This window comes from Podarcis raffonei, chromosome 15, assembly GCF_027172205.1.
Source record: "Podarcis raffonei isolate rPodRaf1 chromosome 15, rPodRaf1.pri, whole genome shotgun sequence".
Taxonomy (NCBI): domain Eukaryota; kingdom Metazoa; phylum Chordata; class Lepidosauria; order Squamata; family Lacertidae; genus Podarcis; species Podarcis raffonei.
Genome location: NC_070616.1, coordinates 35,372,616 through 35,386,511, shown reverse-complemented (window position 1 = coordinate 35,386,511; position 13,896 = coordinate 35,372,616). Strand labels below are relative to the sequence as shown.

Here is a 13,896-nt window from a genome sequence, read left to right as displayed (position 1 = left end):
CACTGTTGCTGTATGTAGGTTTTATTTTAGTTTTATCTTTATCTTATATTTTGGAAATGTACATCCAGGTTTTTTTCCCTTTAAATTTTTTTGGGGCCCCCAAGAGAGTGGGACCCTAAGCTATAGCTTGTTTAGCTTATACATAAATCCGGCACTGGGGAGACCCACTTGCTGCCAACATTGTGATCATTTCTGTGCCAGGTAAATCCTTTTTTCTTTTTTTCTTTCTTTTTTTTAACCAAAGAAAAAATCTCACAAGCTTTTCAAAATATTCTGAATCATAGAACTGTAGTGTTGGAAGGGACCCAACGGCTATCTAACCCAAGTCCCTACAACAGAGGAATCACAGCTAATCACACTATTTTAACGTGTTGTTGTTCCCAGTCTTGCAGCAGACAAAAAACTTTGCCTCTTGCAACAAATACGTTTGCTACGAAAAAGGTTTGTCACTTACAACAAAGCAAAAAGCAATCAAAAGCGTTCCTGGGGCACCTGAGAAACTTGCTAACAAATTTATCATGGCACAAGCTATCATTATCAGATGCAAGGCTTCATGGGCTTGAATCCATGAAAAGCTGTGCCATAATAAATTTGTTAACCTTTAAGAGGGATGGACAAATCTCTCAATATCAGTTCTTCATGTTTCTAACATTCCCAGTCTTAAATTCAGTTCTCCACATTTCCACAACTATTTGTGACTTAAAAAAAAAAAAAATCGTCGTGGAAATCTGTCAGCATATTTGTGTGAATTTCTCCTAATAAAACATTTTTGTATGTGGTTTTGACTAATTTCAGCAAGCAATATCCCTTAATATCATGCATTTTTGTATGTTATTTTCAGTCATATGCTGTATATTAATTTTCATGCATACTTTACCCCAGTATATGCATTTTTTACCGCCTTACTTGACTGGAGAGCTGCATTGAAACATTTGGAGAAGTCTCAAAGGATGGCTGTGTTTTCAGTACACACATTTTTTTCAGAAAACACAAATACAGTAGTTTTGCCTTTAAATGCAAACTGAATTGAGTTTCTCTCCCATCCCTACTCTTTAAGGAGCCGCAATACATTTTGGCTGAATTTATATGCCATTTTTAATTCCTGTGTCTTAATGTATTTATTTTCTTGTGTCAAGCTGCCTTGTTTCAGTTCCGTATGCTTGGGTTAATTGCAGACTAAGTTAGACTGTATTCAGACAGCACTTAATTCTCTTTTCCTGTTGTTTTCTCACCTGATAATTTCCACATTTTATGTGATCTTTCACATGATATAAAAGCCATTCCTGAAAATCTAGTGGAATCTAGAAGACGTTTAGCACTCATTTCTGTGTTAATTGTTTCCAGGGAAAACAAAAACAAAATCAATTTGCAACCTTGTTAACTTGGAAAATTGTGGGAGTTTCGCATTGTAATTTGACATGACTCAATTTGGGGTGGTATCCCAGCATACAGTTCTTCCCTGCCATTTTACAGTAATTTTAGTGTGACATAGCAGCATATTGATGAAAAAGCTAAATTTGGGGTGGCATATTGATCAAAAAGCCACAGTTCCAGAATACAACAGGTTCTACAGTGTTAAGGAAACGTTAGAAATTGGGACCAAAAGCAGATAGGAAGTTATTTCCCTGCATTTTAGGGGGTGAAACTTAATTTTTGCACATTTCTTCAGTGAGGGGTCTTAATATATATATATTTCTTTTGAGTGTGAGGAATTCAAATCTGGTATCATTTTTGTGATTGGACAACATGTAGCTTGGTAAGTCTACATTTTGATGAAAAAGCACAGAAACCGCTTTCAAAAAACCAAAGAATTTTAATTTTACATTCAGAAAATGTCAGGTAATGCTAAATAAAAACAAAACCCAATAATATTAATATATAATATAACTGCAAGTACCTGACAATCATTTTTAGTGATTTTACACACGTTTTACTTACCAAGCAAAGCTAAATTATATTAATTATACTAAGCCTTTTGAATTCCTAAGTCACGTTATAGCTTTTTAGCACCCCTCATTTTTTGAATTTGAAAGTTGTAAAATCCCTCATACTTGTTTCCTAAAAGCTATCAACCATTCAGTCCCGTATGGTTTCTAAAAGCCCTTTCTGTCCCCAGCGAGCTTATCCTGTCCAATATCCATGTCTCAGCCAGCGGCGAATGGGAGTGCACCATCTCCACTGCTCAGGGCAACGTTAGCAAGAAGGTCGAAATAGTTGTTCTGGAGACGTCAGCCTCATACTGCCCAGCCGAGCGTGTCACCAACAACCGTGGAGACTTCAGGTAGGAGAGTCTATGGGGATCTGGACCAGAGAGGGCCTTGGAATGGCAGGGCCTGAGTTAAGACTTAAGCGAGCCAGGCTGATATGTGCCGGGCCCGGTTCCATGAGACCGTGTGTAAGGAACACCAACTTCCATTGCTGTTATTTTTAAGTCAGGTTTCTAGACCTCATGATTGCATGATGGACGAAAGAAGGGATGCATTAAATCAAATGTGGAGAACTGGTATCTCATCTGGTGTGTTTGCATGGTGGCCGAGGTAACTGCCAGGGCTGATGTAGTCCAAAGTACCATTTCAGTTGAGATCTTTTTTAACTCTATATAATGTAGGGCTATTTAATGAGCCCTGTTTTAGGAAACTTTCGAAAGAAGAATGAAAGTTGTGGCTGAATGACAAACAGGCTTACTATTATGATCCCAACCTCTGAAATACCAGTCTGGTTCCTAGCAGTATTGCCATTACCTAGAAGCTAGAACCTCGCCCTTCTGTAATGTGCAAGGGGTATTATGTCAGGGTGATTTCCTAGGCTGCAAGCTGTTGTTCTTGTTGTTGTTTAGTCGTGTCCGACTCTTCGTGACCCCATGGACCAGAGCACGCCAGGCACTCCTGTCTTCTACTGCCTCCCGCAGTTTGGTCAAACTCATGCTGGTAGCTTCGAGAGCACTGTCCAACCATCTCGTCCTCTGTTGCCCCCTTCTCCTTGTTCCCTCCATCTTTCCCAACATCAGGGTCTTTTCCAGGGAGTCTTCTCTTCTCATGAGGTGGCCAAAGTATTGGAGCCTCAGCTTCAGGATCTGTCCTTCCAGTGAGCACCCAGGGCTGATTTCCTTAAGAAGGCTGCAAGCAGGAACTGCTTAAATTAATATTGTTGGGCTTTCTCTTGTCCGCCCTCTCCTGTCTTCCTGGTGGAGTTGCAAGGAAAGCCAGTGTAACAAAAAAATAGTAATAAGGTAACTTTAAAAAGTCTTTGTTTCTTGCTTGATGCATTGGACTTGCTGGGGAAAGGGGGGGTCATTGCTTTGTTTATTTCTTGCTGTGCCAACCACATCAGAAAAGAGCTGGGAATCCCTTCCGCGGAAGCGCAAGAAGCTGCCTTATAGGAGTCAGGCCATTCACCTAGCTATCTCAGTATTGTCTACACAGACAGGCAGAAGCTCTCAAGCGTTTCTGGCAGGAAGATCTGCCATTCCTGCCTTGGGATGGTGGGGGTTGTATCTGGGACTGTCTGCATTCAAGGCAGCTGCTCTGCCGCTTAGCTGCAGCTTTTTCCTACCCATTCCAGAGCTTGCCAGGTGGGCTTCCACAGATGTGCTGTCTGTTGGGAAGGATGGTAGAATTCATTTGCTCTTTGCCATCGCTGCTGCCTCTTGGCCCCGTAGGGTCCAATGTCTCCAGCTCCCTTTGAGCAGGAGGGTTCGGCTAGGGGGCAGGCAGCCCTCGGATGCCTGATCCCTGCTCTCCCAGAGCCCCTCTTGCACAGAGGAGAGGGGAGGGAGGGGATGGGCTTGAGGATCTCTCTGGCAACCGGGATCTGGGAATGATTAAGGGTCCGTTGCGAGGGAGGCTGTCCGAGAGAGGCCCGGCTCTGGCAGCGCAGACAGGCTCCAGAAGCAGAGGTGTTGGAATTTCTCTGGCAAGAGAAAAAAGGCTTATGGAGCCCGCTGTAACCTTGGCAGGGTCTTGATGGAATATAAATTACTGCACAGTCAATGTGGCTTAAATTAACAGCAGGCCTGTCTTCTCTCCCTCCGCCCCCCCCCATCCCGGCCCCTTCCGCCTCCGCACTCTGCATGAGCAGGATATGGCCTGGGGTTAGAGGCAAGGAAGAGCAGCACCCAAAATCCCTGATCCTTCCAGTGTGTGACACAAATGCAACACCCTAGGAAAGCACAGAAGAGCTTTGCAGCTCTGCAGGCATTTGGAAGGGGTGGGGGAGAGCAGGGGGATTCCCTCCCATGGGAAAACTTGGAAAGAGACTGATTAAATCCCAGAATGGATGAGAAATGGTTTAGATGTCCTTTTTGTTTGGTCCTCTCTTGCCTGGGACCAAAAAAAGAGCTTAAAGGACCAAAGCAGATGAGATGACCTGAGATTGCATCCCCTGCCCAGAAATATTGGAGAAGTCCAGCAGGGAGCACAAATTCCCTCAATTTGCACATTCTTCCGACGTCAGAAATGTAAATCACGCAAGCCATTATGAGCAGCATTCGCCATTGGAGTATTTTTTTTCCAGTCTGGAAAAAATGGCATTTTTTTCACATTTCTGTTGACGTTCATTGAAATCAATTACACCACTTTTAGCCATTGCAAATAGTGAGGTGAAGAAGTTTTAGCGGAAGCTGAACTGCAGTGGAAGGCAAACAGAGCTGATTGCAACAGAGGATGAGATACAAGCCACTGCCCCTGCCTCTGGTATTTCCTAATCGAATGGAGCTAACGGGAGGAGACAGAGACCATGGTGATGGTGGAGGAGGGCATAAACATTTTTGCAGCTCACACCTTACATTTAAAGCACACATCAAGCACACTGCTTCCCCCTTAAAAAAAATCCTGGGAACAGTAGTTTGCTAAGGGTGCTGGAACTACAGTTCCCATGGTTCTTCAGGAGAAGTCACTTCAGGAGAAGTCAGGTTTTGGTGTGTACACAGCCTAGGGTTCTCCTGGGTTGAGCTTGCTTTCAACCACGTAAGCCAGTTTTGTTCTGGGGCAATAGGCTGCGAGAACCGAAGGAGGAACTGGGTTTGTCTTTGCAGAGGCAGCTCAAGGGGTGTGCTGTATCATGTCTGCGTCTGGGTGTGTGTGTGGGGAGCCATGTGACAGCCTTATGCTTTCATCCAGCTGTTCCCGCTGGCATGGGAGGGAGAAGGCATAGGAAGAGTCTTGCAAGCCAGATGTTGAAGCAGCTGGACCAAGCAGAGAGTTCCAGGGAGGCAAATAAATTACTCCATAAAACATTTGGCATCAGACATTTTTTCTTCTCTGTTTCAAACCCTGTGGCACAGCATGAAAGTCACCCCCCTCCCATCGTGGGGCCTCATCCTATTTAGAGACACAATCCCTTATCCCTTTCCCTGTTCTCCCAACCCCACCCTCTCATTCAGTTGCAGGCAGCGGGGGTCTCCTTCCTTGATGCTCACTGGCTTGCAATGCCCCCATTCTTCCCTTCGTTTACTCTGTGTGATATTTATCAGGGAGCAGCCTGACCAGTATTTTTATTCCAAATGCAGACGAGGAGAGGCAGGAAAAAGAATCCTTGCCATAGGAAGCTGCCTTATATCAAGTTAGAGTCAGACCATTGGTCCAACTGGCTCAGTACTGGCTACACTGACTGGCAGTAGCTCTCCAGGGGTTTCTCGCAGCTAAACCTGGAGATGCCAGAGACTTAATCTGGGACCTTCTGCATATAGCATAGCTATAGCCCTCCCTTAAAGGGCAAGGGGGAGATATATGTGGGAGATTCAGGGCAATTGCACAGAACTTTCTTGTGGAATTGTTGTTGTTGATGATGGTGGTGGTAATAATAATGATAATAAGTCACTTTTTCACAAAGGTAAACAGAAGATGTCTTACAGAAACAAAACATCAAAACCAAGTATAAATGCAAGAGTAGAAACAACCTTAAACACTCCGTGGTAATATTTATAAAAGAGGAGATCCAACTCAAGGCACCCCCTGAAAGAAAGAAAGAAAGAAAGAAAGAAAGAAAGAAAGAAAGAAAAGAGTGAAAGGTCAAAAGCTTGGGCAAAATAATTGTTTTTTGCCTGGCCCCTAAAAGCAGATAGTGATGGCACCTGCTGTGCCTCCCTAGGGAGATCATTCTCCACCAGGGAGCCATCACTGAGGAGTCCCTTCCTTGTGTGGCCACTGCACCTCCCTTGCTGCTTGTGTGTGTGAGTTTTGTGTAGCACCCACAGGTTGACTTTCTCAACGAATAGGGCATCCCATATTAATTTCCCCATTTAATCTGGATTTGCTGTTTCACATGGAAAATCCGGTACAGAAAAAAGCCAGTGGAAATGGTAAATATGGTTCAGAACGGTAGCAGTTAATATGGGGTGGCATATTGATGAAGAGGACCTCATGGAGCTGTGGGCAAAAGCATTCCTGTATGAGCAGCACAGAATCCACAACTACCTGGCTGTGTGGAAAGGTCCTCAGACTGTGGACAGGGGAACTGTACAGTTGAGCACATCTCCCATAAAGAGCCAACAGCCACCAACCATCTTACACATGGAAAGGTAATGTGGAGGGGGAGAAGGACCTGTAGCTCGCTCTCTTATCCCCACCCACCCCATATGTTGAATTATTATTTTAAAATTCAGGGAAGCATCCAAACAGAGTGGTGCAGCCATAAGAGGACTGTACTTCTCATAGGCATCTGGTTGGCCAGTGAAAAGGACTAGTTGGGCCTTTGGTCAAATCCAGCAGGGTTCTACCTCTGGTGCCCTCCAGATGTTCTGGCTGTCCACTCACATTGGCCCCGGCCGGCATCGGCAATGGTCAGGGGTAACATGAGTTGCAGCCTAGCGATGCCTGGAGAACATCAGGTTGGAAAGGGCTTTCCTGAACCCATCGGTACCCAGCTAATCCCCTATGCCCTCCACCCTCCTGGTCTCCCAACCGTCAAGTCACACCCTTCCCCATCCCTGCTGTCGTCTCATGCTCCCTTCAACTCCTCCTGCGCAATCTCCTCCTGCCTCCCCTCCAAACAAGTTGCCAGATGGGGCTCCCATTACAGAAGCACTCCCTCCAAATGGCCATCTTGTCAGTTTGCATTTCTAGGTACAGAAAGTCTGATGTGTAGAGGTCTTTCCTATTCTAATTAGTTCAAGAGGGTTCTGGAAGCTTATCTGCATGAAAGAAACAAGCAGAAGGTTCATGATGTTTGGGTTCTTCCTTCAGAGAAGCTGAGTACAGCTGGCTTAAACTGGTTCTGTTATCTCTTTCTGTCAAGGTCATGCTGACTATAATAGTAAGGCCAGAAGGAGCCTGGGTTTCACTTTCTCTTTCTATCTCTTTTACTTCTGGTGTGGTGTTCTGTAGATAGGATGCTTAGTGTTAAGATGTAGACTTATTACAGTGCCCCGTTCGCATCCTGAAGCGAATGCAACCCGCGTCTGCACGTGCGCAGGTCGCGATTCGCCGCCTTCGTGCATGTGCATGACATCATTTTGAGCGGCAAAACCCTGAAGTAACACACTCTGTTACTTCTGGGTTGCCATGGAGCGCAACCCGAAAATGCTTAACCTGAAGCTACTTCAATCCGAGGTGTGACTGTATAAGTTACTGTAAGTTTAAGTTAAGTCTGCTGCAACTGGATTTCTTATGGACAGGGCCAATCCTGAATGTATTGGATTTGTGACCATTATGCTCATTTGCCTTCAGTAGCACTAAGCTCTGCTGGATGAAATGCAATTGCCTCTGGTCTATTTTTTGGGAATTCTGCAATGTGTTTAAGTTTTTTACTCTGCTAACGATACGTTGGAGTTCTGCTCTGGATCATATTGAGTAGAATTCATGACATGCCTCTCCCCCCCCCCCCGCCTGCAGGTGGCCACGCACCTTGGCTGGCATCACCGCCTACCAGTCATGTCTGCAGTACCCCTTCGCCTCTGGGAACGGGGGGCCCGGCTTGGAGAAGCAAGCGTGGAGGCGCTGTGACCGCACTGGCCGCTGGGAGGAAGGGGACTATTCCCACTGCTTGTACACCAACGATATCACCCGTGTCCTCTACACCTTTGTGCTGGTGGGTTGCTCCTCGGGGTGCCCCTGTCATTGCCAGGGGGCTGCCCTGCCCTCCCTTGCAGCTGCACAGTTGGCATGGCTATGCCAGCTCCCAGCTGGCCATGCCTTCAGTGTTAGGAGTGGTTGGCCTGGCCCAGAGAAGCAAATGTGGAGGCCCTACAATATTGTCTTATATACCCTGCTCAGACCGGCAGCAGCTCTCCCGGGTTTCAGGCAGGGGGTATTCCCAGTCCCAGGTGGAGGCACTAGGGGTAGAACCTGGGACCTTCCTGCAAAGCAGGTGCTCTGCCACTGAGCATAACACCTGGGCTGCCTCTCTTATTTTATGCATCAAGCACTATGTTGAGATGGGCCCCAACCCCTTTTCTGTGCTCCCAGATGCCCATCAACGCCTCCAACGCCCTGACCCTGGCACACCAGCTGCGTGTCTACACAGCCGAGGCGGCAAATTTCTCGGACATGATGGATGTCATCTACGTTTCCCAGATGATTGAGAAGTTCACTGGTTACGTGGATCAGATTAAGCAGGTAACTGAGTCATGTGTAACCGCATTCCTAGGTTCTTTGCTTTCACCAAATGCAATGCAGGGAGTAATCTGCTTGCCTGCGATTCCTGTCTTTTCCTCTGTGCCTCAAAACACGGAGGATTCCCTGGAGAGAAACCTTCCACATGGGGCTACCTTTGAAGGTGACATGGAAACTACAATTAATCCAGAATGCGGCAGCTAGACTGGTGACTGGGAGCGGCCGCTGGGACCATATAAAACCATTCTACGCTGGTTCCCAGTACGTTTCCGAGCACAATTCAAAGTGTTGATGCAGACCTTCAAAGCCTTAAACGGCCTCAGCCCAGTATACCCGAAGGAGCGTCTCCACACCCATCATCTTGCCCAGACACTGAGGTCCTCTCACAGTGTTCCCTCACGGTGAGAAGCGAAGTTACAGGGAAGCAGGCAGAAGGCCTTCTCGGTAGTGGCCCCCTCCCTGTGGAACGTCCTCCTGTCAGATGGCAAGGAGATAAATAATCATATGACTTTCAGAAGACATTTGAAGGCAGCCCTGTTTTGGGAAGCTTTGATATTTTGGTGTGTTTCTTTATACCTGGTTGGAAGCAACCCAGAGTGGCTGGGAAAACCCAGTCAGATGAGTGGGGTACAATAAATAAATTATTATTATTATTATTATTATTATTATTATTATTATTATTATTATTCTCGGCCCATAGTGGTTTTTTTATATATATTATATTTTATTTTTATTTTTTACCAACCACCAAAACACAAACACAAACAGTGAAACCCCCAAGCGGCTGATACATTGGGTATACAATATTCAATAATATACATATTCAATAATATACATATTCAATAATATTCAATAATAACATATTCAAATCAACCATATGTACAATTTTATATATGTTAACACTCCTTCATCCAAAGGTTTATTTAACTTTTAACATTTTAATTGCCCCAAATTGTTCAAACCTACCCAAATAATTCAGTATCTTCTCAAACCAATCCTCCTCTTTCTCACTGACCTTAAACCCTTTCATTCTATGTATCTTCACAGTTAGATATTCTAAAATTATAATATTATTCAGTTTTTTCCCCCATTGGTTCACCCCGAGCTCTTCTGGATTTTTCCAGTTACTTGCTATAACCTATCTGGCTGCAATTACCATCAATTTTATCCATTTACATTCCTCTTTCTGTAGTAGTGGATTGGAAGCAATAGTGGACAAGGCCCTGGTGCCTCTCAGCACAAGTTGTTGGGAATGCCAGGTTGTGCTCAGGCCTCGCTTGCAGGCTTCTTAAAGCCATCTGGTCTCTTTAAGAACAGGAGTCTGGACCAAGATTGAGCAGGGTTCTAATGCTGGGTGGATGTGGTGTCGCTTCCATGTTCTGTGCATTGTCCAGAGCGCTCTTTGCATTTAAAGCAGGGTGGGGAAGCTGAGGTCCTCTAGACAGGCTTCGAAATTAGCAGGGCATCAGGCGCATTTTGCGCCTAAAGATTCTCCATTAGCAAGCACCTCAAAAAGTCTGGGTGCCTTTTTTTTTTTTTTTGCACCTGGCTGACACTCAAGGATTACTGAAATGTATGTATTTTGAAGCCTTGAAGTATATCTTAAGGATAGACAATATGTTAAGGAGTTTAGCAATAAAGCGTAGAGTGTTTTGAGAGCTGAAGTATGGTACCAATACAGTGGTACCTTGTGTTAAGAACTTAATTCGTTCCGGAGGTCAGTTCTTAAGCTGAAACTGTTCTTAACCTGAGGTACCACTTTAACTAATGGGGCCTCCTGCTGTGATTTCTGTTCTCATCCTGAAGCAAAGTTCTCAACCCGAGATACTATTTCTGGGTTAGCGGAGTCTATAACCTGAATCGCATGTAACCTGAAGCGTATGTAACCTGAGGTACCACTGTATTTTTATTGTAAACACCAAATTAAACATGTATGAACAATTTCTGCTAAAAATGTGATATTAACGATGTGTTGCTTATGTGAATTGCATATTAATTCATGCTTATCAAAATAATAAATAAAAAGTGTTGCTGATCTCCGCCAGTGGCCACTAGACATTCTGTTTTGGCGCCCACAACCCAGGTCCTAGAAGCCATTTGGCTCCTAGATTTTCTACCCCAGTTTCTATCACTGCCTTCAGACGCTGATGGACTCCTAGCCCCACCAACCCCAGGCAGTATGGCACAAGAATGCTGGGAGCTGAAATCCAGCAACATCTGAATGGCCGCAGGTTCTCCATCCCTGATTTAAATCATCTCTTTTGCTGCAGCCCTGGGGTTTTCCCAGCAATGCCTTGGAAGATCTCACCCTTGTCTGCCTTCCCGCAGCTCACGGACGTCATTGTGGAGATGGCCAGCAACATGATGCTAGTGGACGACCACGTTCTGTGGATGGCTCAGATTGAGGACAAGGCTTGCACCAGCATCGTCCGCTCTCTAGAGAAGATTGCCGCCTACACTCTCAGCACCAGCTCTCAGTACATAGCCGTGGTAGGTCACACCGAGAGATGTTCAGATGGGGAGGGGAGGGTTGTGGGCTGTTTGGAACTAAGGAACACGGGCGGCACGGACACACCCAGTATTCTTGGGCAGCTGCTGGGGACCAAGCGCTTTGACAGGGCTCACCAGTGCTGACAGTCAGCTCAGTTACCCATCCAGCAACCTGTCCATGGCATTATCTGGGAGCTGCCTGCCATTTTGAATTTCCCACAGTGCCCTGGAGCGGCCACAGTAGCATTGTGGGAACTTGAAATGGCAACTGGTACCACCAGCTACGCTTGGAGAGAGCAAGGGAATGAGGGATGGAGGAGGTCACTGCAGGGCAATTTATTAAGGGACTCGTTGAACTTGGAACAAATCAATTGGAGGAATAATATTAAGGTGTGGGTAATAAGAAATATTCATATTGAGACAAAAGGGGTAGTTGCAAGTTAACAGGGGGGACGGACGGACACAAGAGTGTGGATCTGTGCCACCATGCCTAACAATGATGCTCTTTACCTGGGAGTAAAAAATGGGGGAGAAATACGATTTAAATGAGAATTTACCTTATTCACACTTCCTGAAACAATATGAAAACCGAAACACCGCCTTCCTCAAAATTTGCACTTTTGCAATGCAGCTGTCCCACCAAGTAATGTCTACCCCCCAAAAAAATTGCACATATTGGGGTAAAGCATGCATAGAAATGGGTATATTAGTGAAAATAATGCACAGAAAATGCGTTATATTGGAGAAAATCACTGTGCAGATATGTGGCAAAATTGCATACAAACATCCCGTATATTAAGAAAAAGGCGCACTAAAATGCGATGAACTTTCAGGAGGGCTTTTAAAAATAAATATATAAATAAATTGCAAATGGATGGGAAGAGCTAAGCTTAAGACAAGGGAAAGTGGAAAGGACAGCTTTGGCCATTGCTACCTGGGAGGCATCCTGGGGTCTCACAAGTCGGGTACCTTTGCTTTGGCAGAACACGAGGAACATCGCTTTCGAGGCCTACCTGATCAAGCCAGACAGCTATGTGGGCCTGAGCTGCACAGCCTTTCAGAAGCGCGAGGTGGTGCTCAGCAGTCGGCCGCACCGGCAGGAGCGATATGCCGAGTCCCTGGCAGACCAGCAGCTGAAGTTCCGGTGTGCCACGGGGCGGCCAAACATCTCCCTGGCCAGCTTTCACATCAAGGTGTGGTGAGGAAGGGCAGGGTCAGGTCGGGTGGATAAAGGAGCGGAAAGGATCTTGGCAAAGCATTATAGGATGGAGTAAGCAGAGCAGAAATCCAGGCAGCCCTCGCATGGGCAGGGAAAGCGCAGATGAACTGCATTCAGAGAGTCTGCTACTCAAACCAGACCTGAAGTGGGAGACCTGAAGATCAGGTCTCATAACATGCTATTGGCTAAAAGCAACCACTGAGTGAGAAGGAGGCATTTGGGTCAGCACCATAACACTGGGGGAAAGGATTTGGGAATGTAGGAAGCTTCCTTATACGGGGTCAGACGGTTGGCGCATTGAGACCAGTATTGTCTACACAGACCGGAAGCAGTTTGCTAGGATTTCAGAGCGGGGTCCCTCTCAGCCCTCCCTGGAGATGCCAGAGATGGAATCTGGGACCTTCTGTAGGCAAAGCGGAAGCTCTGCCACTAAGCTGGGTTATTTCTCAAAACTCCCCCCACCATGCTATGTACAGACCAGAATGGAGCTGTCTTTCAGATGTCGCACTACTCCAACTTTTGCAACACAGTTTTGGGGTTTAAGGAAAGTACCAACCTGTATGTTAGGGTGAAATGTGTTTAGAAAAGTTTGAGAGGAAATCTGTTGAGAAACGCATATTTAAAAACAAATTCTCATGCAGTTTGTTTTTAAATAAACAGACAAATAAATGGTCTGTAGCCATCTTAGCTTTTCTCAGAACTGACCCTTTGAAATTAATGGGCCCAAGGTAAAGGTAAAGGTACCCCTGATCGTTAGGTCCAGTAGCAGACGACTCTGGGGTCGCACACTCATCTCGCTCTATAGGCCAAGGGAGCCAGCGTTTCTCCGCAGACAGCTTCTGGGTCAGGTGGCCAGCATGACTAAGCTGCTTCTGGCGAACCAGAGCAGCGCATGGAAATGCCATTTACCTTCCCACCGGAGCGGTACCTATTTATCTACTTGCACTTGACATGCTTTCGAACTGCTAGGTTGACAGGAGCAGAGACTGAACAACAGGAGCTCACCCCGTCACGGGGATTCGAACCGCCGACCTTCTGATTGGCAAGCACTAAGCTCTGTGGTTAGACTACAGCACCACCTACATCCCAAGTTAGACATGCCCAGGGGTCAGCAACCCGCGGCACCGGAGCCACATGTGGCTCTTTTACACTTTTGCCGCGGCTCCGGGGCGGATACAAGCGAGGGGAGGAGGCGCATTGTGCGCCCCGACACTCCCCACTGTGGCGGGCGCTGTACTGGCTGTGACGTCGCATGGTGGCAGTGCGTGCATTAGTCACGCACCGTCCCGACGTCACCTTCCCGCCCACCCACTACATTGTAAGGGGCATGTACGCTGGTCACTGCATTGAAAGGGGGCATGTACGCTGGTCACTGTTTTGAAGGGGAGTGAAGAACACACACACAAAAAAAGGTAACTTGTTAATTTAACGTTTCTTTCTATGAGGAGGAGTAATTCTGAGGGGTCAAACAAAGAAATAATAAAAAAGTGACAAAAAAGTTATTTTTATAATGACGAGTTTTGCGGCTCCCGGTTTTTTTTTTCTTCAGAAACGGGTCCAAGTGGCTCTTTTTGTCTTAAAGTTTGCAGACCCCTGGACATGCCCATTATCTTTAATTAGTCTGTGTGGGACTGGCAC

General features: G+C 46.0%; 1 protein-coding gene across 1 annotated transcript in view; it reads left to right on the top strand.

Annotated features, from left to right (window-relative positions):
• Positions 1-13,896, top strand: part of ADGRA2 (adhesion G protein-coupled receptor A2) — a 121,314-nt gene that overhangs the window by 98,009 nt on the left and 9,409 nt on the right. Inside the window, exons 8-12 of the mRNA XM_053366567.1 lie at positions 2,117-2,281; positions 7,830-8,025; positions 8,403-8,552; positions 10,878-11,039; positions 12,023-12,232. Of these exons, the coding sequence (XP_053222542.1) occupies positions 2,117-2,281; positions 7,830-8,025; positions 8,403-8,552; positions 10,878-11,039; positions 12,023-12,232 (883 nt within the window). The remainder of the gene's footprint in view (positions 1-2,116; positions 2,282-7,829; positions 8,026-8,402; positions 8,553-10,877; positions 11,040-12,022; positions 12,233-13,896) is intronic.